This window comes from Hyla sarda, chromosome 2 (genome assembly GCF_029499605.1).
Source record: "Hyla sarda isolate aHylSar1 chromosome 2, aHylSar1.hap1, whole genome shotgun sequence".
NCBI lineage: Eukaryota > Metazoa > Chordata > Amphibia > Anura > Hylidae > Hyla > Hyla sarda.
In genome coordinates, this window is record NC_079190.1 from 392,056,369 (window position 1) to 392,079,559 (window position 23,191).

General features: G+C 40.5%; 1 protein-coding gene across 2 annotated transcripts in view; it reads right to left on the reverse strand.

Moving 5' to 3' along the window:
* The window catches only part of SMTNL2 (smoothelin like 2), a 115,508-nt gene that overhangs the window by 16,871 nt on the left and 75,446 nt on the right, over window positions 1-23,191 (reverse strand). Inside the window, exons 5-8 of one of the 2 annotated variants that reach the window (XM_056558659.1) lie at window positions 22,281-22,350; window positions 15,863-16,030; window positions 5,203-5,320; window positions 3,084-3,235 (exon numbers count right to left, since the gene is read on the reverse strand). In XM_056558659.1, the coding sequence (XP_056414634.1) occupies window positions 3,084-3,235; window positions 5,203-5,320; window positions 15,863-16,030; window positions 22,281-22,350 (508 nt within the window). Of the gene's footprint in view, window positions 1-3,083; window positions 3,236-5,202; window positions 5,321-15,862; window positions 16,031-22,280; window positions 22,354-23,191 lie in introns of both variants that reach the window. The other variant, XM_056558658.1, reaches the window with a different exon arrangement.

Consider the following 23,191-nt stretch of genomic DNA (forward strand, 5'->3'; position numbering starts at 1 on the left):
TTTTCTCTGTTGTATTCAGCAGCTAATTAGTACTGGAAGGATTAAGATTTTTTAATAGAAGTAATTTACAAATCTGTTTAACTTTCTAGCACCAGTTGATTAAAAAAAAAAAAAGGTTTTCCACCAGAGTACCCCTTTAAGCTGTAGTTTAAAAGGTGGGGCTCACCTTATTTTGCCATGAGGCCTATGGAATCTATTTATTCCCCTGAGGACAAGGTTGTCCAGCTGGAAGAAACCCCTTAATACAAGTATTTGCATTCAAAAGGTTACTGTGTACTTACATATAGGTAATTATACCTCTTCCTTACAAATAGGACATTCTGCCTTGAATTAATTAAAACAACATCACTAGACCAGGGAACATTAACCGTAATGATGGTGGGGGCAGCTCCATTGGGTAAAACTGAAAATGTGGTTACACACAGGGGGGAGATTTATCAAGACCTGTCCAGAGGAAAAGTTGCTGAGTTGCCCATAACAACCAATCAGATTTTTTCTTTCATTTTTTAAAAAAGCATCTGAAAAATGAGAGAAGCGATCTGATTGGTTGCTATGGGCAACTCAGCAACTTTTCCTCTGGACAGGTCTTGATAAATCTCTCCCAGGGTGCCTAAGCATTTTTTTTTAAAAGTATTTATAAAATGTTATAAGTAAATAGTGAAATACAATAAACATACAACTCGAGCACAGAGCTCCCCAACCTCCGTCAACAGCAAAATGAGAAGTCAGAGGAATGAGGCGCCATAAGGAATAGATAATCAAGGAGATCTGCCCCCGGACTGACAACAAGACTACAGACATACACACGAACCTAACACACACCCACTCCCGGAGTAACCCCCCACTTCCCCGACCAAGAAAAGAGAAAAGAAAAATCTCACTAGCCAGGACAACTCACACCTTTTGGAGGCACTAACGATTCTCCTAACAACAACCAGGGTATCCAGACTATCAAATTTTTTGGGCACCTGCGACTAATATAAAGTGTCCTATACAACGGTACATACTTGTTAACTAAATTAAACCACTGCGTGATGGGAGGAGGAGAGGTATCCTTCCAGGCCATAACCAGAACCCTGCGTGTGCAGAACAGGAACCAAATGAGTAGGCGCCTATGAGAGCCCGAAGTTAGATCATTAATAACACCTAACAGCCATACAACAGGGGAAAACACAAAGGGGAACTCCAAGTGCTCTGTCAAAAACTGCATCACCGTTCTACAAAAGGGTTCCACACAAGGGCAACTCCACACAGCATGTAAAAGAACGCCCACATCCGCATGACACCAGAAACAAAAATCAGAAGAGGAGACACCAATACGGAACAGCTTAACTGGCGTGTAATACAAACGGAGAATTAATCTAACCTGAATAAGCATATCCCTAGCACTAACCACCATAGGCTAATACGTTTTGGTAACTTCTTGCCACTGGTCTTCTGTCAAATCAGGAATATCGTCTACCCACTTCACATAAACAGATCAGGGCCCACCGATTGAAGTAAAGCCTAAGTCTTGAAAAGAAGGAAAAAAAGGGAATTCCCCAAACAAATGAATGGCGAACTTGACGGATGCTTAAGTATTTAAGCAGCTCCAATACAGCATCAATCCTTAGAAATGGTTTTAATAATTGTTGTGACTACGATGCTGGGAAATGTGTTTTCCTGCACAAGATGGATTTCCCATATGAAGTTTGTTATTCCTAGAAAGTAACATTTTATTAATGAAAAGCTGAATGTTAGACTGGCTTCACACATTATTTTGAATGATAGACAAGACTATGATGATAACTCCTGCTGTAAACTGCCATCTGTAAATAAGCTAATATATAATAAAAAAGTCGCTGGACAGTTTTCAAAGTATTGAAAGGTGTCTGCTCTATGGTGACTGCATGTGCACAAGAGAAGAGGCAGAGCGCTTTTGCCTTTCTATATTAATGCAATCAAAGTTACAAACAACTTGTTACGACTGCATACAAATTGCTTAAAGGGGTTCTCTATGACAATGTTTGATTGGGTCCAATTGTATTTTTTTTTTTTAACAGTTGTGCCTGTTACTGCAGCTCATACCATTTACCACATCCTAACAATAGTGTTCTATTCACATTAAAGGGGTTCTCCGATGCTTAGACATCTTATCCCCTATCCAAAGGATAGGGGATAAGATGCCTGATTGCGGGTGTCCCGTCGCTGAGGACCCCCGTGATCTTGCACGCGGCACCCCGTTTGTAATCAGTCCCCGGGGCGTGTTCACTCCGGGTCTGATTACTGTCAATCACGGGGCCGGCGGCATGTGACGTCACGCTCCGCCCCTCAATGCAATTCTATGGGAGGGGGCGTGACAGCTATCACGCCCCCTCCCGTAGGCTTGCATTGAGGGGCGGAGCGTGACGTCACACGGGGGCGGAGGCGTGACGTCACACGCCGTCGTCCCTGTGGTCGCCGCTAATCAGACCCAGAGCGAACACGCTGATTACAAACGGGGTGCCGCGTGCAAGATCACGGGGGTCCCCAGCGGCCGGACTCCCCCGATCAGGCATCTTATCCCCTATCCCTTTGGATAGGGGATAAGATGTCTAAGCACCGGAGAACCCCTTTAAGAAATTTAGAACACATTTTAACATAATTAAATCTTGGAAATATGGAAATATCCTGAGTTTAAAAATAATCACCTATCCACAGGATAAGTAAAATATCTGATCCATGAGGGTCCAAACACTTAAAATGGAGGTCCCTTGTACTCCTGTGTAAATGGAGAAGCAGTTGAGAAGTGTGGTGCCACTCCGTTCCATTCTATAGAACTGATAAAGATCCTCTGCTATCTTCATCTGTCCCATTATGGAGGTCAGAACCCCACTAATCAGATACACCTATTTATGCATATATTACTGAGAAAAAAAATATCAGAGAAAGATACAATTTTATCCATGCAAATACATTCACCATAACCAAAAGTGTAAAACAAGAAGTACAACTTCATCCTCACCACCAAGACAGGATGAAAGTTATGTTAGAAAAAAAAAAAAAAAAAACTTTGGGCAAGGTTCACAGGACCAACACAAAATAGAGATAGAAACAATACTCACTCAGCGGTAGAGAATGCTTGTTCAAAGTTCTGTTTGGGATTTGAAGGCACCATAGCATCATAGTCAAAAGCTTCTGGGAAGAAAGAGTGGACGAGAGCACAGAAAGCCATTCCGTCACTCCAGCTTGATGAAAAGTTCTGTATATCAATGTTCTAAAAGACCAATAATAAAGATTACATTCTACAACTTATACAAATTACACAAACTAAAAGATATTAAATATCAGTATGCTATACAAATATCTAAAAGGAGTGCCAGAAAGATTTGCGTAGAAACAAAGACAAGAATAATCTTTACCATACTGTAGCCATGATCTATTTGGTTAAGGCTACTAAGTTACGTTTAAGAAATACTTATCACCTTTAATTATTTTTTTTTTCCGGCACTTACAGGAACCCTGACTAAAACCAATACACCGGGTTATAGTGCGTGTGAACCACATTACAATGAGGCAACACTTAGGCTTGGTTCACATCACGTTTTCTCCCATACGGGAGCGCATATGGCTCCCAGCATGCTGAGACCGCATGCTTCAGATCTGATCTGGACCAAATGTGGGCCAGATGTTGCAGAACTACAACTCCCAGCATGCCTGGACTGTCTGGACATGCTGCGAGTTGTAGTTTTGCAATATCTGGAAGGGCACAGTTTGGAGACCACTATACAGTGGTGTCCAAACTGTAGTCCTCTACATGTTGCAAAACTACAACTCTCAGCATGTCCAGACAGTCCAGGCATGCTGAGTGTTGTGGATCGGCAACATCTGAAGGGCCACAGTTTGGAGACCACAACACAGTGGTCTTCAAACTGTTCTCCTCCAGTTGTTGCAAAACTACAACTCCCAGCATGCCCTTCGGCGGTCCGGGCATGCTGGGAGTTGTAGTTTTGCAACAACTGGAGGCACACTGGTTGGGAAACACTGTCTGTTTCCTAACTCACTGTTTCCCCAACCCGTGTGCCTCCAGCTGTTGCAAAACTACAACTCCCAGCATGCACTAACAGACCATGCATGCTGGGAGTTGTAATTTTGCAACAGCTGGAGGTACACTGGTGCGGAAACACTGCGGTAGTCTGTTACCTAACTCACTGTTTCCCAACCAATGTGCCTCCAGCTGTTGCATTACTGGCCTGTCAGTGCATGCTGGGAGTTGTAGTTATGCAATAGCTGAAGGTTTGGCGCCACCCCCCCCCCCCCATGTGAATGGTTACATTCATACGGGCGGGGGTTTACAGCAAGTTTCTCGGTTCAGCTTAAACCCCCAGCAGAAAACTCGCTGTAAACCCCTGTCCGTATGAATGTACCCTAAAAACACTACACTACACCTACATTAATAAAGGGTAAAAAAATATATATATATACATAACTACATATACACACCCTTACACTGCCCTCCCCAAATAAAAATTAAAATCTGTTTAACTTTCTGGCACCAGTTAATAAAAAAATTAAAAATTCCACCGGAGTATCCCCTTTAAAAGTACAATAGGTCCTGGAAAAAACAAGTCCTATGTGGCTCAGTATATGAAAAAGTAAAATAGTTACAAACAAGCCACAAATTGGGGTTAAATGGAATTTTGAACTTACATGTCCAAGAATGTATCTGCCTGACACCCACCAATGTGCACCTAGGGTCTGCAAATCCAGTATAAAAGGCATACCATCATACTAAAACCAAACACAGTTTTATGATCTCTATGTTCTATTACCACTATTGTTTAGTATAGTGCTTTGTGGCAACTATATGGCCATATTATGTGGGTACTTTAAGAGAGCATTATTTCGTGCATATTTTGGCTCCATATGGAGATATTATGGTTAGGGCTGTATATGGTAGTATTATCATGGCAATATATGTAAGTATGAAGGTGCTACATAGGCTGAAATGTTGATAAATGCTGCCAGTGCAGTGTTCCATTTTCTAAAATAAATAAATATATTTAAAAAAAAAATTGATGGCTTCGTCAATTTGTATTATATTCATTATATCTGGCAAATTTGATTATGCATTGAAAATAAACCAAAAGTAATGTATTTCTCGTCAAGCTGAGTTCCCTTTTCACAGCTTTATCTGACAAGTAACTGGCAAACAGAAATGTCTTGCAGGAGTCTATATCCTACCTTGTAGCCAATGGTTTTAGAGCGGCACCATTCCAGGAGGATCTGTTTAATGCTGCTGGCGCTGGCGACTCCAAAACTCTGAGACCTTTTCAGCTTCACCTTGGATTCCCCCTTGCCTCTATAAATAGAAACAAAAAGGAGATTAATAATGGGAGGCTTTACTTACACAGCGCAGGAGTGGTATGATCTTCCTTGCTAAAACACAAAGGATATTTAAACGAAAACGAATCTATGAGAAAATAAAGCAAAGAAGCAACTTCCTCCATGCAGTTAATTATAGGATAAAGAAGAGAAAAAAATGCAATATCCAAAATAAGAACTTAATGAGCACTTCCACAATAATATAAAAGCCCCATCAGTAAATATACATTTTAGTATAATATATATCTGTGTGTGTTATAATAAGATGACTGACAACCAACCACCATTACGATTTCCATATGTGTTGTCACCTAGGTTTAAAACCTTGCATAAAGAAAATCAGTCTGGTAATAGAGTAACAAATCTACCCATATTTCTATGTAGGTAACGTAGAAGCCAAAAAAAAGCTGGTATTGTAGTGGATTAGTATGTAATAACATAGATACTTATATTGTAGTGGATTGATACAGTCATGGCCATAAATGTTGGCAGATAAAAATTAGAGAAGTTCACTTAGTCTTTGCATTGTGTGTCTGTGTGTGCCACACAGAAAGAGGAGAAGAGAACTGTCTGAGGACTTGAGAACCAAAATTATGGAAAAATATCAACAATCTCAAGGTTACAAGTCCATCTCCAGAGATCTAGATTTGCCTTTGTCCACAGTGCGCAACATTATCAAGAAGTTTGCAACCCATGGCACTGTAGCTAATCTCCCTGGGCATGGATGGAAGAGAAAAATTTATGAAAGGTGTCAACAAAGCATAGTCCATATGGTGGATAAGCAGCCCCAAACAAGTTCCAAAGATATTCAAGCTGTCCTGCAGGCTCAGGGAGCATCAGTGTCAGCGTGAACTATCCGTCGACATTTAAATGAAATGAAACGCTATGGCAGGACACCCAGGAGGACGCCACTGCTGACACAGAGACTACATTTTGCCAAAATGAACTTGAGTAAGCCAAAATCCTTCTGGGAAAACGTCTTGTGGACAGATGAGACCAAGATTGAGCTTTTTGTTAAAGCACATCATTCTACTGTTTACCATAAACGGAATGAGGCCTACAAAGAAAAGAACACAGTGAAATATGGTGGAGGTTCAATGGTGTTCCGGGGTTGTTTTGCTGCCTCTGGCACTGGGTGCCTTGAATGTGTGCAAGGTAACATGAAATCTGAGGCTTACCAACGGATTTTGGGTCGCATTGTACAGCCAAGTGTCAGAAAGCTGGGTTTGCGTCCGAGATCTTGGGTCTTCCAGCAGGACAATGACCCCAAACATACATCAAAAAGCACCCAGAAATGGATGGCAACAAAGCGCTGGAGAGTTCTGAAGGAGCCAGCAATGAGTCCAGATCTAAATCCCATTGAAACCCTCAGAGAGGTCTTAAAATTGCTGTTGGGAAAAGGCACCCTTCCAATAAGAGAGACCTGGAGCAGTTTGCAAAGGAAAAGTGGTCCAACATTACGGCTGAGAGGTGTAAGAAGCTTATTGATGGTTATAGGAAGTGACTGATTTCAGTTATTTTTTTCAAAGGGTGTGCAACCAAATATTAAGTTAAGGGTGCCAATAATTTTGTCCAGACCATTTTTGGAGTTTTGTGTGACATCGTGTCCAATTTGTCTTTTTTCCTCCTTTTTTGGTTTAGTTACAATACACACAAAGGGAATAAACATGTGTATAGCAAAACACGTGTTACTGCAATCCTTTTCTGTGAGAAATACATCATTTTCTAGAAAAATGTCAGGTGTGCCAACATTTATGGCCATGACTATATATACTACTAACATATAAATACCAGTACTAATATTAAAATGTCTATTTTTCCTATACTGCATACCAAAGTCTTTGCTGAACTAAAAACTTCTCCCTCCTCCTGTACCTGAAATGCTCCCTCCCTCCCTCCATTGAGCTTGGAAGATGGCGTCCTGGATTGGAATGTGGTAGAGATAAGGAATACGTAGAAGGAGTTTTAACCAATTAGCTGATTTTCACACCCAGTTCACATAACCTCCTGCACACAGCATTGTATAACCATATAAGATCCCCCTGTAGTCTCTACCTGGTATAATAAAGAAAGTATCATACAACTGACAGCTTGTGTTGTACTTTCTAGCTTACGCACTGCTTCTGATAGAACTAATCAGAAGGGGGGCACATCTTCACTGGGTACAACCAGGATCTATTTCAGTATAAAAAGGTATACAATTCTACAGACCGAATACTTCTCACAGCTGATCATTTCATGGTCCATGTTCACATATGTTAGATGATCTGGCATAATTGGACACCAGCGTGGTCTTGCCAGATCAAAAAATGTTTTATGCAGCTAATAAATAATACACATTTATTAAAAAAGACATGCCAATACAACTGGCAAGTCCTTTAAGGAAAAAAAATCAAATAAATCTATATGAAGAGTTCACACATCTAACTTGTATATATGGTCATTTGCAACATAAACATCCCTGGCGTAAAACTCCCATTACACAAATAAAAAGACAAACAATATCATGACTTAGGGTCACGTGAGGTCTAAAAGAAACAAGACTGATCAGCTAATGTTTAGACGCACTCTCAATACCAGTCAGCAAAAAAAACCACAACTTGTGTGGTGAACCTCAGCTGCAGATTATCAATCTCCATAGCCAAAACAATGACTTATCTAATGAGTCAACCCCTATCAGCGGTCAAGTTGGAAAATGATCCTGTACTCTGGCATTAAGTTCATGCTATACAATCATGTAACATGAAACTGCATCATCCAGGTTTCTGCAACTCAGATTTTTTTAAAGTGTATGATAGTAAGGTGTAAACATCTATGTTGGGCTCTGATCACACTGCCATTTGGCTCCTCAGTTGGCAGACCTCCTTGGCAGTAAAGTAAAGATTATTGCCAAAAAGAATAACTAAACCCTGGCAAAATGTAAACACAATGGGTCAGACAAGAGTGTTCAATTCACAAGGGAAGCCATGACTAACTATAGCCTTATGGTAGTAACAGTTTTGGGGAGTTACCCATAACTGATCAGTAATGTTAAAGAATTGTAACATGTAAATGTATTTGTAAGATTAAAGAGGTTAGAAGACCCTTTTTTCATATACTATACTAAATAATCGTAACTACGTAACTTAAAGGGGTACTTTAGAAAGTTAAACAGATTTGTAAATTACTTCTATTAAAAAATCTTTATCCTTCCAGTACTTATTAGCAACTGAATGCTACAGAGGAAATTTTTTGCTTTAAAAAAAAAAAAATAATAATAATAAAATTCTTGTCCACATTGCTCTCTGCTGACACCTCTGTCTGTATCAGGAACTATCCAGAGTAGCATAGATTTGCTATGAGGATTTTCTCCTGCTCTGGACAGTTCCTGATACGGGCATCAGGTGTCAGCAGAGAGCACGGTGGGCTAGACAAAAAAGAAATTCAAAAAGAAAAGAATTTGCTCTGTAGCATACAGCTTCTAAAAAGTACTGGAAGGATAAAGATTTTTTAATAGCAGTAATTTACAAATCTGTTTAACTTTCTGGCACCAGTTGATAAAAAAAAAAATATATATATATATGTTTTCCACCCGAGTACTCCTTTAAGGGGAGGCCACAGTTCTTGATAGGAGCGTATACAAAGAGTGCCTCTCATTATGGAGAACCTGCCCGGTCCCCCATTACAAACACAACCCATTGAGTTAATGAGTACTGTGTAATGCTTAACTTTTCCTGTGGTGGTGCTGCAGGCAAATTAAATGGGTTATCTGGCCAAACAGCAGCACCCGCATTCTATGCGGGGCCGCGCCTCCAGTCTTTGCTTCCGGGACTGGAGGCGTGATATCACGCCCCTCGTGTCATCATGCCACGCCCCCTCAATTAATGTCTATGAAGGGGGCATGACAGCCACCATGCCCCCTCCCATAGACAAGAATGGAGGGGGCATGGCATGACGTCACGAGGCGGCGTGGCGTCACATCACGTCTCCAGTCCCGGAAGCAAAGTGCTTTCCAAGACTGGAGGCACAGCCCCGCATGGAATGCGGGTGCTGCTCTTTGGCCGGATAACCCCTTTAAACACTAAGGGCCCTTGCACACTAAGCAAATTCCCCAGTGAATTTTCAAGATTAATTTTCAATCGGATTCTGCAGCTCTGTGCAAACATCAGAGGATCCATAGCGGAACTTTCGATGCAGATCCAGATTCTACTGAAAAAAATATATATGTTGAATAGCATGGATCTTGCTGAGGAATTCCCAAATAATTTTTCATGGAATTTGTTCAGTGTGCAAGGGCCCTTACTGCCAGGTTCTCTCCAGATTGCAGATGATGGCGGGGAACACTTTGCAACGTTCTTATTGTTAAGAATACATGGGAGTTGTCATAAGTGGAGAACGCCTTTCATGAAGTCTAAATGAAGTCACACTGAGGACACATTACAATGATACAAATGTTTTATCATTTGTGTTATACAATGATCCTGTTGTATATAGGGATTACAACGAACCACATGACTTGCACTTTTCACTCTTCACAGGGATTGAACACTCCCAAGTTTACATTTAACTTGCTGTAAATGTCTCAAATCATGCTTAGCATTTAATACAAACATGTAGGAGAACATACAGTTTATAGTTAATAAAAACCATGTATAAAAAAAAGGCAGAAAAGGCCACCCATGGGGTTAAAATTACAGATGGTAGATGTAACTTGTGAAAGATCAGGCACTGTATATAGGAAGCACATGAGAACCTAATAGAACCTATAGTGGTTATACGGTCCAGCCTGCAAACATCACTGTACAAGGAAATAAAACCTAGAGGGAAGATCTCTTATAACCTTGAACAAACTGCTTTAATACTAGTAGGTATTTGTTGCGTGGAAAAAAAATAAAAATAAAAAATTGGTAAATTAAAGGCAACCATAAAATTGGCTCAGTAGATTTCTTGATACGATCAGTTTAAATAGTGGAGCTTTAAAGCAGTTTTCATAAAATGAGCATAAAGTGGAGGTCTGATCAGAGGGGGTCCGACTGCTGGGACCCCCATAAGAACAGGAGTCTCAGTCTGGAGTGTGGGGACCATAGTCTTGTCAGAATGGAGTGGGGATCACACATGCTGAAGATACTCATTTATCTCTGGTGGCTTCCATGGAGAATGAATGGAGTAGATTCATGCATGCATGACCTGTTACCCCATTCCAATGGGAAATTTGGGATCCCTTTCCGGCTGGAATAACCCTTTATATATAATTCGAATGAGTACTGTCAAAAACTAGTCTGTTGAAGGCAATAGGTAAATAAGCATAGTTTTCGACTGAACATACCGCAAAGTTTAAAAAAGTTAAAAACAAAAAAAAACATACAGTGGGGCAAAAAAAGTATTTAGTCAGCCACCAATTGTGCAAGTTCTCCCACTTAAAAAGATGAGAGGCACCTGTAATTTTCATCATAGGTATACCTCAACTAGGAGAGACCTAAAAAGAAAAAAAAAAAATCCATAAAATCACATTGGCCCTCATTTACTATTGAAAACCCGACTTGTTTTGTCAGGTTTTTTTGGCGCATCTTTGTCTGCGCCATTTCGCAGACATCGTGCACCAGTCTGTGACACGATGCAACCTTTTTTCCCGACGGACCCGATGTGGATTCTCCCAAACCCGAAAAAGGGGCGTAACCCGACATTTCTGAGCTTTCCCACGTATTTAGAAAGGTTTCCAACCCGAATTTGTTGAATTGTTGTTGCTTTTTTCCCAACAACTCAGAGGAGTTGAAACCCAAACCTACAAAACCCACGTGCGACAAACAGGATGCGACATAATAATGAATATCAGGGGAAAAAAGCAGTCGGGTAAGAAAGCAAGATAGACTTACACCCCGATTTTCTAAGTAAATGAGGGCCATTGTCTTATTTTTAAAGAATTTATTTGCAAATTATGGTGGAAAATAAGTATTTGGTCAATAACAAAACTCCATCTCAATACTTTGTTATATACCCGTTGTTAGCAATAACAGAGGTCAAACGTTTTCTGTAAGTCTTCACAAGGTTTTCACAAACTGTTGTTGGTATTTTGGTCCATTCCTCCAGCCAGATCTCCTCTAGAGCAGTGATATTTTGGGGCTGTCACTGGGCAACACAGACTTTCAACTCCCTCCAAAGGTTTTCTATGGGGTTGAGATCTAGAACTGGCTAGACCACCCCAGGACATTGAAATGATTTTTACGAAGCCACTTCTTTCTTGCCCGGGTGGTGTATTTGGGATCATTGTCATGCTGAAAGACCCAGCCACTTTTCATCTTCAATGCCCTTGCTGATGGAAGGAGGTTTTCACTCAAAATCTCACAATACATGGCCATATTCATTCTTTCCTTTACACAGATAAGTCGTCCTGGTCTCTTAGCAGAAAATCAGCCCCAAAGCATGATGTTTCCACCCCCATGCTTCACAATAGGTATGGTGTTCTTTGGATGCAACTCAGCATTCTTTCTCCTCCAAACACAACGAGTTGAGTTTTTACCAAAAAGTTCTACTTTGATTTCATCTGACCATATGACATTCTCCCAGTACACTTCTGGATCATCCAAATGCTCTCTAGCAAACTTCAGACAGGCCCTGACATTTACTGGCTTAAGCAGGGGGACACGTCTGGCACTCCGTGATTTGAGTCCCTGGCGGCATAGTGTGTTACTGATGGTAGCGTTTGTTACTTTGGTCACAGCTCTCTGAAGGTCATTCACTCGGTCCCCCCGTGTGGTTCTGGGATTTTTGCTCACCGTTCTTGTGATAATTATTACACCATGGGGCGAGATCTTGCGTGGAGCCCCAGATCGAGGGAGATCATCAGTGGTCTTGTATGTCTTCCATTTTCTAATAATTGCTCCCATAATTGATTTCTTCACACCAAGCTGCTTGCCTATTCCAGAATCCCTCTTACCAGCCGGGTGTAGGTCTACAATTTTGTTTCTGGTGTCCTTCAACAGCTCTTTGGTGGAGTGGAGTTTGAAGTGTGACTGTTTGAGGTTGTGGACAGGTGTCTTTTATACTGATAACAAGTTCAAACAGGTACCATTAATACAGGTAACGAGTGGATAACATAGGAGACTCTTAATTCCTTAACGACGCAGGACGTATATTTACGTCCTCCGCCGGCTTCCGCGATATGCCGCGGGGTCATGCGGTGTCCCCGCGTCATATCTGGTCGGTCCCGGCGGCTATCAACAGCCGGGACCCGCGGCTAATACAGGACATCACCGATCGCGGTGATGCCCTGTATTAACCCTTCAGACGCGGCGATCAAAGCTGACCGCCGCGTCTAAAGTGAAAGTATCCCGGCTGCTCAGTCGGGCTGTTCGGGACCGCCGCGGTGAAATCGTGGCATCCCGAACAGCTTACAGGACACTGGGAGGGCCCCTACCTGCCTCGGTGTCCGATCGACGAATGACTGCTCCGTGCCTGAGATCCAGGCAGGAGCAGTCAAGCGCCGATAACACTGATCACAGGCGTGTTAATACACGCCAGTGATCAGCATGAGAGATCAGTGTGTGCAGTGTTTTAGGTCCCTATGGGACCTATAACACTGCAAAAAAAAAGTGTTAATAAAGATCATTCAACCCCTTCCCTAATAAAAGTTTGAATCACCCCCCTTTTCCCATAAAAAAAATAAAAGTGTAAATAAAAAAAAAAATAAACATATGTGGTATCGTCGCGTGCGTAAATGTCCGAACTATAAAAATATATCATTAATTAAACTGCACGGTCAATGGCGTACGCGCAAAAAAATTCCAAAAAAAGCATATTTTTGGTCACTTTTTATACCATTAAAAAATGAATAAAAAGTGATCAAAAAGTCCGATCAAAACAAAAATCATACTGATAAAAACTTCAGATCACGGTGCAAAAAAGGAGTCCTCATATCGCCCTGTATGTGGAAAAATAAAAAAAGTTATAGGGGTCAGAAGAGGACATTTTTAAACGTATACATTTTCCTGCATGTAGTTATGATTTTTTCCAGAAGTACGACAAAATCAAACCTATATAAGTAGGGTATCATTTTAGCCGTATGGACCTACAGAATAATGATAAGGTGTCATTTTTACCGAAATATGCACTGTGTAGAAACGGAAGCCCCCAAAAGTTACAAAATGGTGTTTGTTCTTTGATTTTGTCGCACAATGATTTTTTTTCCATTTCGCCGTGAATTTTTGGTTGAAATTACTAATGGCACTGCAAAGTAGAATTGGTGACACAAAAAATAAGCCATAATATGGATTTTTAGGTGGAAAATTGAAAGGGTTATGATTTTTAAAATAGTAAGGAGGAAAAAACGAAAGTGCAAAAACTGAAAAACCCTGAGTCCTTAAGGAGTTAAAGAAGAAGTTACAGGTCTGTGAGAAATTTTGCTAGTGTGTAGATGACCAAATACTTATTTTCCACCATCATTTGCAAATATATTCTTAAAAAAAATCAGACAATGTGATTTTATGGATTATTTTTTTCCAGGCCTCTCTCATCTTTTTAAGTGGGAGAACTTGCACAATTGGTGCCTGACTAAATACATTTTTTGCCCCACTGTAAATGATGTACTGCTTTAAAAGCATGAAGAACATCAAAACCCCCATCCAATGATTTATCTTTATTCATCTACAGGGATTTCCATTCTTCTTTACATTAAAGGTAGCTTACACCCCACCTACTAGTGTGTTTTTTTTTCTCTCCTCTCTGAATGATGTACAGGAGCTATCCATTTAGGTTTGTGCATAAAAGAAAAGTCATAAGCTAGGCTTGCAGTTCTAAATCATACCACAAACATTTCTTAGAGCATACTATTCACTCATTGTGTATAAAATGCTGAATAAAATGCAGTCAGCCAAAATATTCTAAGCATGTACTCACAAGATTAATAACCTGCGCATATTTACCCAAGAGATAATCATCCCTGACAACTCCTGTACCTGTCTCTGAAAAAATGCAGACATCACAAACCATACCGAACTTCAATTCCATTGCCAAAAGGAACATTTATTTTTACATCTCTTGCATGACTGCATGAACACTATAATTTAAAGCGTACCCGTCTTTTAGAAAAAAAAAAACTTTGATCAAAACTTGATCCTGAGACCACCACTGATCATGGGATTGAGCAGGGAGTAGCTTCTGGTTGTGCACTTCTGGCTTGCAATTTCTCTGTACGGCCCCATAGACTTATTGGGCCTCAGGCCCTAGATAGTTGTGAGTGACGCCCACTAACAAACGCTTCTCTGTGATTGGTGAGGGTCTCAGCACTAAGAAACAGAACGAGCAAAACCTTTGACAAGTAAAAAGTTTAAGTGGCAGGTTCACTTTAAAGTGTACCTGTCATTAACAAAAACTTTTTTTTATATAATGTAGTAAATAACATTATATGTATATTTGTAATATACATTGGTTAAAAAGGGTGTATATTTTTGTCCCTGCAGCTACTGTCTGTGTGTCTCTGTGAGGAGTCTAAATACAGGAAGTGTGGGTGGACAAGCGGGGCTCCGTCCACCGAGGACAAGCGGGGCTCCGTCCACCGAGGACAAGCGGGGCTCCGTCCACCGAGGACAAGCGGGGCTCCGTCCACCGAGGACAAGCGGGGCTCCGTCCACCGAGGACAAGCGGGGCTCCGTCCACCGAGGACAAGCGGGGCTCCGTCCACCGAGGACAAGCGGGGCTCCGTCCACCGAGGACAAGCGGGGCTCCGTCCACCGAGGACAAGCGGGGCTCCGTACACTAAGGACAAGCGGGGCTCTGTACACTAAGGACAAGCAGGGCTCTGTACACTAAGGACAAGCAGGGCTCTGTACACTAAGGACAAGCCCCCAGCTCACACAGCAAGATGATTGACAATTTGGGAGCCTGCACAGAGCCCTGCTTGTCCTGCCCTCACTTCCTCTATTTGGTCTCCTCACAGAGACACACAGGCAAAAGCTGAAGGGACAGCAATTTTCAACCACAAATATACACAATTTTTAATTATTGTATATTACAAATATACATATAATGGTATTATCTGCATTATATGAAAGGTTTTTGTTAATGACAGGTACACTTTAAAGTAACTACCATAAGGCCACTTTCACACGGCAGTACTTTATGAGAGGAGGCTCTGCTCTGTGAAGACCAGAGAAAGGCAAATCCCTTTTAAAGGCTATGAACAGCCTAAAATTATAACCATATCAGAGCCATGATAATATGATGGATACATAAACAGCATTTCAAATTTGGCTCCACTGTCCAGAACATATGGTCTGTAGGAATTGTTCTTGAGTGAAATGTTTATTTAAAGAAGTGTTTCCCAACCAGTGTGCCTCCAGTTGTTGCAAAAGTACAACTCCCAGCATGCCTAGAGAGCCTTTGGGAGTTGTAGTTGTGCAACAGGCCCACTGGTTGGGTAAGAGCAACTTAAAGGGTAACCCATTTAAATGGCACTGTGGAAGACAGCTATTTGCAGTAAGAAATATGCTAGAGCTGTGTTTTACAAGTTACATGAAGATGTGAATGTAAGGAATGGTTCTCTTACTTGCCACTGTCTTGTTCAAACTTCTCAAAGAAGGCTTTGCGAACCTGGGTTCCTGAGGATCTTGGCAATGTCTGTGACCTCATTAACTCACGTTTCCTCTCAGGTTGACGGCTCAATACTGGAGGTGGAGAGTGAGACTTTGGAGTAACATCAAAATATCTGTCCGTGCTGAAAAGCAAACAAAGACAACATTGACTACTGGGATAGATGAAAATAATGATACCAATAATGGACTGGAGACTTAAATACAGGTGAGGCATAGCATGTTAACTATATGTGTTATCACACCGAGTCTGAATGCTAACTCTGCTGCATCTGTACTGTAATGCATTAAAAGTTTTTATTTAACAATTTGCAATGTACTGCATACACTTACGTAAGAAGTACGAATGTAGCAGAGTTAACAGAGTCGTAGTGTTAACCCACCAAGTCTGACTGTTAACTCAATAAACCCTATATAACCATTAAAAAAATTTCTACAACCTACGTTTACAAGGTCTCCATTCTAGGTTTTAAAATGGATAATACACATGCCATTGTCTGAGCACATTGAATTACCAGAGCAACATTTAAATTTATAAGAATACGTAACATTTTCCAAAGAATGTAATTGTCTCAACTATCCAAAACAAGTCAAACATGTGTTTGCGTCTCTATAAGAAGGAAAAAAAATGAAAACCCTATAAAAAGTACAATGAATTCCCTAACCATAGTTTGACAACCTGAAACCTATGACTGTAGCATTGTAAAGCAAGAAGCACTTTTACAAAGCTATGAGGCTTCAAATACTCCAGTACAGCTAGACTAGATCCCGAGCATTCAACCTTCAGTGAGGATGGGGAAAGTCAAATCTGGGATACAACTTGATGAATCCCAGAAAAAAAGAAATCTAAGACTATAACGTATGCTCAAAACTAGAACATGTTTTTGAGCTCAGACAAACTCTTTTCTCACAAGATATATTGAGACAAAATCTTTTAAGTAGGAGTTTTTTTCTATATTTTTATAAGCCTATTTTGGAAGGATATTGTTTGTTAATGAAACTATCATGTATTTTATATTCGCTCTCGGTGAGAGAGGTACTTAGAGACAGCTAAAGTGAATTATTAAAGGGGTTATCTGGGAGCAGGAAAGTTATTAACTTTCCTTGCCTCACACTTCCTCTTCACTGTCATATTAGGGGGTATCGCTATCGATATCAATGTCGTGGGGGGGTGGGGGGGGGGGGGGTGGGTGTGCAAGTAAAATCATGCCTTGATTGTAGTGAATAATGTCTGCAAGATGTTACCATAACTTCCAAGACCATAGCAAGGAGGAAGTGCAGCATTTAAGTATAAGTGAATATATAGGTTATATTGCTGTTTATAACTGCATAGAATTCCACTACTATATATAACAACTGAGGATTTGTTAGGCTGACACACCCTGTTGGCTGGACAGTCAGTCAGAGAGGCATTGTAAGCCCCCATGCACATTAATGAAAAGTCGACAAAACCAAACGCTGTATCTCCGGCTCTCCCATAGAGATATATGGAGGGGGGTGTCTGCCGCTTTGTGCAGGGGTCAACAATCCCCCTTCCTGGGGATGGCCAGGATGCCATGCAGGAAATCGCAGGGGTTCCCAGCGGTCGGATACAAGACCACCCCCCTTACCCGGATCTAAAACTTATCCCCTGTTCTTTGGTTAGGGGATAAGTTCAGTTTTACTACTGGATAACCCCTTTAATCAGTGAAGACTACGGATCTCAATGGGTTCCATGTAATGCTTCATTAAGTAAGCATTCCCCTTGTTGTTCCTCTTGTTATAACAGATGCATTCCTGAAGAACCAGAAATATGTATAGAGGCTATCCATACTAGACATCCCCTTTAAGCCTACTCTAGTTTTAATGGACAATCTGTTCATTTCTGAATACTTTGTATTTGGTTACTGTGGAATTTTCTGAGTTTATTTTAGTTCTCAACCAGTTTAACTCTCAATGACAGTGTGTTTAGCTTAGGAAATGGCAGTGTGATAATTGCAATTGTGTGCAGGTAAAAGTGACAGACTGACAGCTTTTCTTTCCTTTTTTTCAAACGCCTGAGAGGAACATTAAACAGTGTAAACCATCTAATGGAAAAAAGACACAATGCCTTAGAAGTTGCTGCTTGACTCAAGCGTCCTGTAACAATGTCATTCAACATACTCCATATGATTAGATGCAAGTATTCCAACACAAGAGGAAATGCAGAAGCACGTACCACAAACCTCAATGTAATTTTACAAGAAAAAGTGCTTGTGCTTTTAGTAAAAGATATAATAGACCTTTAGGATTGCACTGACATGAATCAACCCTATGTAACAGATTGCAGATATATTGCATGGTAACAGTGAATAAGCAGCTGCCTAAAGTCCAACCACTAATTCTCAGTTGTATTGGGTTCTGAATTCTGATTTTAATACATATGCTCACATAACAGAATACTTTTACTTACAATTTTATGATAAAGTGTCTGTGTAACTCCCTTACTTAGCTGGCTAACCTGCTGCTTTTGACAGAGATCCAGCAGCACACTGCTCTTGGCTACGTTGCCTGACTCTGCTCTAATATTCCTTCCTCTCAGAGTAAGAGATGGTGATAGGGAAAGGGAGGAGGTTGTTCAGATATTAGTGAGACAGATATGAGTGAGGAGAACAAATTCAAGTCCTCAGATCACATAGTATTATTGTATTGAAAAGTTAAACAGAGGACAGAACGCCACACACGGGGGCAGACACACTAGCTCAATGTAAAAGGGGTAGTAAGGATCCACCATTCACTGAAGGTGAGGGTCACGGCTTTCCTATCTCTGTACAGGTCATAGAGCAAGCCTAGAAAACTCTCTCACAGAAGTCATATGAATATCTTCAGACTACAGGTTCTGCTGTAAAGCTGATCTCTGAATGAGGTTAGCAGTTTGGGCAAGATAACCGTCCTATAATCATGTACAGAAAATAGCATCAAATATACAGTCAGAAAACAAACACAGATTAGAGAAAAAAGAATATGTATAAAATATCCTAATATACTAATATCAATTAGTAAGACAAATTAGAGTTATAAAAGTTACGTTCCCTTTACGACTGGTCCTGCCATTGAAATCACATATAAACCTACCTAGCTATCTATATAGAGTTCTTAAATGGGGTTATCTAGCTTTTCAAAACTGAAGACCTATCCTCTGGATAGGCTATAAAAAAGATTATTGGTGGGGGTGTCAGAAGTGGGATGACTTATTTGGATAATAGGTCATCCTGAAAAGCTGTATTAAAGGGTACCTATTATAAAAAAAAAAATTATATGTTAAAGATGAATTCCTAATGAATCACTTTCCAATAGGATGTTATTAAAAAATGTAATTACTTTTATGTTTATGTAGAAAACTCACCTCTAGGGGCCTCCCTAGCAGTCCTGCAGCCGCATCTCTACATGTACAACTTACAATGCGGCCGCAGCGCCTGACATCTCAGCAAAGCTACACTGTAAGCCGGCCGCAGCGCTACACTGTAAGCCGGCCACAGCACTCCCAGCTTACAACTTACAATGTGTCCACTGCGCCTGACATCTCAGCAGCGCTACACTGTAAACCAGCCGCAGCGCTCACCCCCCTGCTTAAAACTTACAATGCGCCTGACACTGCTCTCATCATGGGGAACCTGTCGGGGATCTGCCAGCCCATGGAATGGTGCTGACATCTGCCAGCAGCTGACGTAATGCCTGCCGGGCCACTCCCCCTTCGTCTCTCACAGACGGCCGGCAGGGAAGTGAGCAAGAAAGAAGACACTAGTAAAGGTAAGAAAGGGGGTTTTAGAAAAAAAAAAAAGAGTAGGATTAGAGTCAGGGACAGAGGGGGGGGGGGGTGGACAATTAGGGACAGATGAGTTCATGATAGGTACTCTTCAGCAAACTCAGATTACAACACTTAGCACTCAAAGCCACATAAAACGTATGGCTGCTAGCTCTAGAAATATGCACTTCTGCACCTTTGTATATAATGTCTAACTTGTACCTGGTACCTTACCAAAGAGGTCAAAGAAAATGGGCCGAAAGAATAGGGACAACTGCCCATGGTCAAAAAAGAAATAGACACAATAGGAAGACTAGACAAACCGAGGGAAGAGCAAACCAAAATACTAAAGCTATATTTTCCCTCCACATTATAGTGGAACAATCATATAGGACAGCCAAAGTAGCCACACCTCCTCAAACTGGGCCTGGGCATTCTTAATTACTCCACCCCTAAACATCTTATCCCCTATTCAAAGGATAGAGGATGAGATGTCTGATCACAGAGGTCCGGTCGCTGGGACCCCCCAAGATCTCCAGCCTGGCACCCCAGTCATCCGCTGCACGGAGCTAACTCTGCTCCATGCCGGATGTTGGGCGGCCACAGCCGTCATGCCCCCTCCATTCATGTCCATAGGTAAACAGTGGATAGGGGATACGATGTCTAGGGGCGGAGTACCCCTTTAAGGATGCTAGTCAGGTAGTCATTGATCATGATCCAATTCATCTGGTTAGGTAATGAAGAGGGAGGTATAGAATGGCCTTTCCAACTTCTAGCAAATGCAACGTTAGCCACTAAAAACAAGAAGTATATAAGCTCCCCTGTCCTCTTACACATATGTAAAACAGGGCTGTACAGTAACACCTCAGGTCACTATTTCAGGTTAATTCCCATCACAGAATAGATAAGGTGGTAAACTCTAATCCAAAATCTGCGGACATGCAAACATTTCCACCAGGTATGAAACATCACGCCACACTTATGAATTGCAATATGGGGAATTGGTTCGGAACCAAGTATCTCCATAGAAGCACTTTCCACTCAGCTTTCACTAAAGTCATATTAATTGACATCTTGGAGGTGGTCTCTGCCATTTTAGCCCAATCAGAAAGCTCCAACATCCAATCCCAAGCCCTGCTCCCATTTTGGTAAAGCCAAGAGATAGAGTGTTTATGCCTCAGAGAGCTCAAAGAAAGGCATTTGAACACCGATTGTGCCGTTAGATTCATTGACAGGGGTTTCAAGCTTCTTATGTAATGGATGTATAACCCCTTTAATATTACTTAAGTGTCCATGCATTCCATATGTAGAGTACTTTTATATGTATAGCGCCTTACAAAAAAACGACATGTACATTGTCAGTGCTGTAAATATGTGCCTGCTGTTCTTCCCTTTAATTACTGTCATCAACACTGTGTAAAATTTATGATATGTTCAGATAATTCCACAAAACACTTGTAAAAAGTCTATTTCTCTTCAAGAAGAAACATCCTTATCTTTTGACCAAGCTATCAATCATTCCTTGGGACAGGTTGAGAGATCTTGAATATCCAGAATTACCAGTTTTTGGGAGGGAGTTGTCTTTTGTTTTCATTATTTTTTAAAGGTTTGATTGAATTTTTACTTTATGATTTTTGTGACTACCATCTTCACAGTTGAAAGGAGACAGAAGAATTATTTCCTTTGTGACAAGAATTCAGACGGACTGGGTGCAGAGAATTTGTCACCACTTGTGATAACAGGTCTAGGGATTTGTGCTGTTATTTGTTTCTTTTCACAGGTTTTACAGATTTTAGTCTATAGGATGGGATTAAATACAGATCCAAAGCCTCAGCATTTAGCACTGATCATATAAACAACCCACAAACTACCTACGTATGAAAAGAGTCACGAAACAGAATGCATGCGGTTTTCATGGTGCAAATAGTATTTTTACAGTTTTTTTTCTTTGCTTTGTTTGCTCTAGGTAACAGGTTATATAGTAAATTTAAGCTTTCTACCTGTTTTCTTCTACAGAAGGACTTTGTATACAAACACATTGTAGCTGATTTATAGTCAACTGGAACAAAGTAAACCATCAACACTTGCATATAGTAAATTATGTTGTCACCTATTATCATCTGTCATGATTGTTCCCTTACTTTATATGACACCTGCCATGAACATGCTCATTTTCTTATTATACCTTATGCAAACAAAACAAAAAGGATGGTGGTGATAGGTTATGCAGTTTGGTTAAAAGGTATGTCCATCAAGTTCACCCAGTGACAATATTAAGGAATTTATGTAGAGGAAGGCAACATACCCCATCAGACAATAAGATCCCATATAACAATATGCCCTACAGGGCTGAAATTCCCTTAATGAATTCAAATGGCGATCAGAATGGATCAACGCTCAAACGCGATTTTTTTTTATAGTTACAAGTGTTAATGTTTTTTTAAAAATAAATCTCTTTCTTGAAACAGTCACCTGCTAAAATCAGTTGCTGAGGTGACCGGTCCATAGATTTACAACACTTATGGTAAAAGAAGCCTTGTCACCTCTAAAGATAAAATGACCTGAATGGAGTCACCTAGTGCCCAGTAAAACAGATGAGACATATCACCTACCTTTCAGAGATTAGTGAGGAGTTTGAAACACTGTAACTTTGTGAGGATTTTGTAGTAGATACGTGTTTTTCTGCTAAACAAAAAATATGAATAAATGTGTTTATTAAATGTAAAAAAAACTGTATAATTAAATTACATTTTAAGAATTGATAACAATAAGATTCAGATTATACGAAAGTGTGTTCTCAAAATAGCAACTACATACACAATAATTTGCTTTAGCTTAGTAACTTAAATCTACAGTGTTACTCAAGTATAAATACCATACACTAGGGAACTGCATGGATAGCTCTTGGCTGTAAAGAAGGCTATTGATCAAATCTGATCAATGGGTTGGGTTTATACAATTTCATAATATATTATTAGATGATCTGTAAGCAGGACAGTAACTAATAACTTAAATGGGCACTGTCAGATACAAAAACTTTTCTATGTTGTACATCTTGGTAAAACATTAATGTTTCTAATATACTTCATAGGAAAATTTCCTTTTTATAGAAATCGTGGCTTATAAAATCATGGCTTTGTCCAAGCTGAAGTACAGGCATGGACAAAGTCCAGTAAGTGAGGGTGGGCTAGCACTCCTCTGTGCTCTCTCCTGTCTGATACTACTCCTCTGTGCTCTCTCCTGTCTGAAACTACTCCTCTGTGCTCTCTCCTGTCTGATAGCACTCCTCTGTGCTCTCTCCTGTCTGATAGGACTCCTCTGTGCTCTCTCTTGTCTGATAGGACTCCTCTGTGCTCTCTTCTGTCTGATTTACACACTAGTGAGACCAGTGTGTGGAGGGTAATTATTAATATATTTATTTTACTCATAGACCAAATAATAGGTGGTCCAAAAAAAACAAAAAAACAGCAACTTTATTTCCCACACCACTTAAAATCTGTATACTTTATTGATTAACTCACAC